Genomic DNA, 3,989 nt, shown 5'->3' on the forward strand with positions numbered 1-3,989 from the left:
CGTAGTTAGTGTCCAACACCAACAAAATGATGTCTGTTTTTAAATTGCGAATAAAATCATAATGTGGGCATCAGCCCACCACCAAATACAAATATCTAGAGAAGCTTCCAGCACAAAAAACGGAATGAAAGGCAATGCCATCTGGAAAGCCCAGCTCACACCTGCCAACCTCTGAAAGTCAAACCCTGGAACTTGAACGCCCAAATTGCCTGGATTTAGCGTATTCCCGCGCAGAAGGCACGGCCTCGCAGTTCTCGTCTATATTTGCGCTTACTGTAACTGCATGCATGAGCTGTAGAAAACCGAAGCCACTAGGCCACAGGCCAGAAAATAACTCGAAAGATTATTAGAATCAGGACGAAACGTGTGTATGACTTCGACTTCGCTATCAACTCTCTCGGTTGCATTCGTCTGTACAAGGAAATCCCTGGACATTTGGTGTCCTGGACCGGACGGAGGGCCAAATCTCGGGACAATCAAGGGAATCCCGGGACGGTTGGCAGCTATGCCAGCTATGTGTTTGCAACATTCGCAACAGAGCAACCAACCAACAATTTCCATATGTACTGGACATGCTCTGCACGACTTGAGTGCATGATGTTGAAAGGCTCTTTCTAGCAATCTATTGCTAACAAAACAATTATGCAGACAAAGCTACTACTACTACCAATGCAAACCATGCAAACACACCAATCAAAGTACCAAATCATCCAAACAATTGTTCATGCACTACTGTCACCTTCATACAGAGGATGAGGTGAGTTGTGGTTGTAAAGTGCCTCTCCCTTCTTATAGCTGTCATAGAAAACCTTGAAGTCTTCAGCTGAATGAACGGTTTCAGCAATAGCTGGTACACTCTTCATTCTCTCCACATAAGCAGCCAAGGCTGGGAAGCGATCCTTTGCCAAAGAAATGATACCCTGCTGTGCCATAACGTCAAATCTTTCAATCCAAGGCCAAATGTTGACATCAACTGCGTTGTACTCTTGCCCACCGAAAAATGGTGCGCCTCCTTTACTCAGTGGTTCTTCCACCCACTTCTCCACCATCTTCAACAGATTGGCTTTCTCTTCTTCGTTGGTTGGATCACGGGTCACTTTATACATCAATGGCATCACCTTTTGACCGAAGAATGTGATATGAGCACGAGCTTTAGCACGTGTAGCAGCATCTTCAGAGTATAGTGTTTTGCCTTGATCAGGAAAGGCTTGGTCAACATATTCTAGAAAACCACAACACAGTCATCGGCATGCACAACAATATATAGACGGTTATATGTTATTGCAATAGTGACACACACACACGCACGCATGCACGCACGCATACACACACACACACACACACACACACACACACACACACACACACACACACACACACACACACACACACACACACACACACAGCCTGCTTTGTATATTCTCAGATACATATCATAGCCATCTCGATAAAGATGATAAACCAACTCAAATTTGAGTAGTACAAAGTGTTGAGATCAAGCATGGTTACTTGGAAAAGACTAGATAAAAACGTATACCCTCGTTGTAACTTAGACTTCCTAAAATACTTCAAGGTATGTGACAAGACGCACTAATTAGAATTACTGGTGTACTTGTACTGTTCAAATAGCGTCAGACAGTAATACTCGTATTCATGTTACAGTTCTCAGATATCAAATTAGAGCATGTGGCTATTGCTTAATTATTAGAGTATTTATTAGAGTGTTCATAGAGTATTTAATTATTATATAATTATTAATTTTTAAAGCATTTAATTAATTATTAAATTATACAATTTTTAATTATTTATTTTTTAATTATTCAATAATAATAGCCACATGCTATAATTTAATATTAATAATTAATTAAATAATAATTAAATTTAACAATTAAATAATTATGAGAACTCAATATCAAAATTTGCAGCATGAGTTTCTCAACAGCTTTGACACCCCTGCATCAATATGCATTTGCACACAACCATGTTGTACAATGTAATTAGTCCCTTACACAGCCACCATTCTTAACATGCACTATCTAACGCACTTTAGCAGGCTCCGCCCCTAAACCACAAATTCGAAGCTAAATCACAAAAAGGACAAAGAGAAACACTAAAATGGAAACTGGAATGAACCATGGTAAGTGTACATGACTCTATTCTATGACTTGCCTCACCCACGATAATTTCTGACTCCACAATGACATTGCCCTTGTGCAATAGAACAGGCACTTGTCCGTTGGGATGCGCGTCGGTCAAAAATTTGGGTTTGTTCTTCAAGTTGCAATTGATCACGTCGAATTTGACACCCTTGGCTTTTAGAGCAACGCGAGCTCTCTGCAAACGGCATACGTCAGAGGTAGAAGCCATGCGAGGTCGATCGGCTTACCTGAGCGAACGGACAATACTCCATGCTGTACAACCTCACGGGAGTATCAGCTGGAATAGGAGGTGGATCTCCACGCAGTGCGGCCATTGTAACACTACAAGCTGCTGAAACGTCTGACTGCTGTACCACGTGACGGTGAGTCATGCATGTCACATGTTGTTTCTAGACTCGCGTAGCCAGACCTTTTTTCCGCTTACGTACTTTTGGGCAGGGAATAGTCTTTTCTTTCCTTTTACCCTCGCAAGTATGACGCTGTTAAAGAAGACTTGGCTGCGCGAGAATAGAACTGTACAGACAGAGCCCTAATACGGGTAATAGTCACCGTACGGCTCTAGAAACAGTATTGTGCAATGTTAGTATATTTAGCTACAGAAATAGATTTAGTAATCAATTAGGTTATGTCTGTCCTGGAGATCAATATACATACACGTACTATTATTATAGCAAGCTTGTTATACATATTTCAGGCCCGTAGGATGGGGGTTCGGTAGCCTCGTACTCAGGCCCTCTTGCGCGCTCTTGTTCTAATTCTACTATATACGCATACCTTCGAAGTTGAATCTGCACATAGGCGTAGCTATATATATATATATATATATATATATATATATATATATATATATATATATATATATATACATATTATAGCAACCTATTGTAACTATATACAAAATAGGTCATAATAAAAACCAGCTAAACGTGGAAGAAATCGAGGAGCTTCAATAGAGACGACAGTGCAAAAACATTTGCGCGCAGATGTCCTGGGTACACGAGGCTACACTTGCCGCGCACTGAGGTTTGGCCCCAACTTGGATACCATTCCCACGCCACTGAAGCATGTCAAATCAATTTTGTGGTTGTGAACAATATTTTATATATATATATATATATATATATATATATATATATATATATATATATATATATACTAGATACATGACCCGTCCTTCGTACGGGCAGAGTACTGTAGCGTTATGATGAAAGACTCAGTTTAAGCGCATGTAGACACGTCATGTGCATTTGTTTTGGTAGAAATCGACACACTTCCTGTGTGGATTCAGTTTAAATGACTGGTGTGGGCGTCTGTTCAAATAAACTGGAATGTGCTAATTAGTTAAAATCCCTTTGAAGACAAATGGAAACTTAACCGAGTGTCATATTCCCAGAAATTTGCAGCGACTTTTCCGTTTAAAGATACATACATATCTGGGCAACAGAAACTTGAAAGTCACATGCAGTTTCTTTCTCACCCATAGGATATATGCAGTAGCTTGACATGCAGCATGCATGATTAGCGCAATGTTTGCTCTCCATTATCGATGTTCTCACAATCCCGGTGTAGCGCTCGGTGCAGGAAACGCGTAGGTTGGATTCAGTGCTAATGCAGTCACACGTCTCTTCAGTGAGTCTTCTCGGAGCCATTTCAACAGTCCTAATAGGTGTTATCACTTCAAAGATGTTGCTGCCGTTGCAGGAAACAGGCGAATCAAGTGTGGCAGGTATTCGTCAAGCGTACTCAGAAAAACCGAAGATAGGCGTATTTCTACATACCCAGATATCCTAAACAAAACTACCTTGTTGTTTTTGACGTCGCCGGTAATAA

At 40.7% G+C, this 3,989-nt stretch overlaps 1 protein-coding gene across 1 annotated transcript; it reads right to left on the reverse strand.

The window, feature by feature from the left end:
* Positions 1-586: 586 nt before the first annotated feature.
* LOC134188782 (glutathione S-transferase omega-1-like) lies at positions 587-2,524 on the reverse strand. Its single transcript, XM_062656982.1, has 3 exons — positions 2,387-2,524; positions 2,175-2,334; positions 587-1,222 (listed from the first exon to the last, which is right to left on the reverse strand). The coding sequence occupies exons 1-3, from the start codon at positions 2,471-2,473 to the stop codon at positions 723-725; spliced, it is 747 nt and encodes a 248-aa protein (XP_062512966.1). The 5' UTR covers positions 2,474-2,524; the 3' UTR covers positions 587-722.
* Between the last annotated feature and the right edge of the window lie 1,465 nt (positions 2,525-3,989).

Source organism: Corticium candelabrum, chromosome 13 (genome assembly GCF_963422355.1).
Source record: "Corticium candelabrum chromosome 13, ooCorCand1.1, whole genome shotgun sequence".
Taxonomy (NCBI): Eukaryota; Metazoa; Porifera; class Homoscleromorpha; order Homosclerophorida; family Plakinidae; genus Corticium; species Corticium candelabrum.

Coding starts and splice junctions, on each gene's coding strand:
- LOC134188782 (XM_062656982.1), bottom strand. CDS start 2,473: ATGGCCGCACTGCGTGGAGATCCACCTCCTATTCCAGCTGATACTCCC. Junction 2,335..2,386: donor AGTATTGTCCGTTCGCTCAG/GTAAGCCGATCG, acceptor TGCCGTTTGCAG/AGAGCTCGCGTTGCTCTAAA. Junction 1,223..2,174: donor GGAGTCAGAAATTATCGTGG/GTGAGGCAAGTC, acceptor GTGGTTTTCTAG/AATATGTTGACCAAGCCTTT.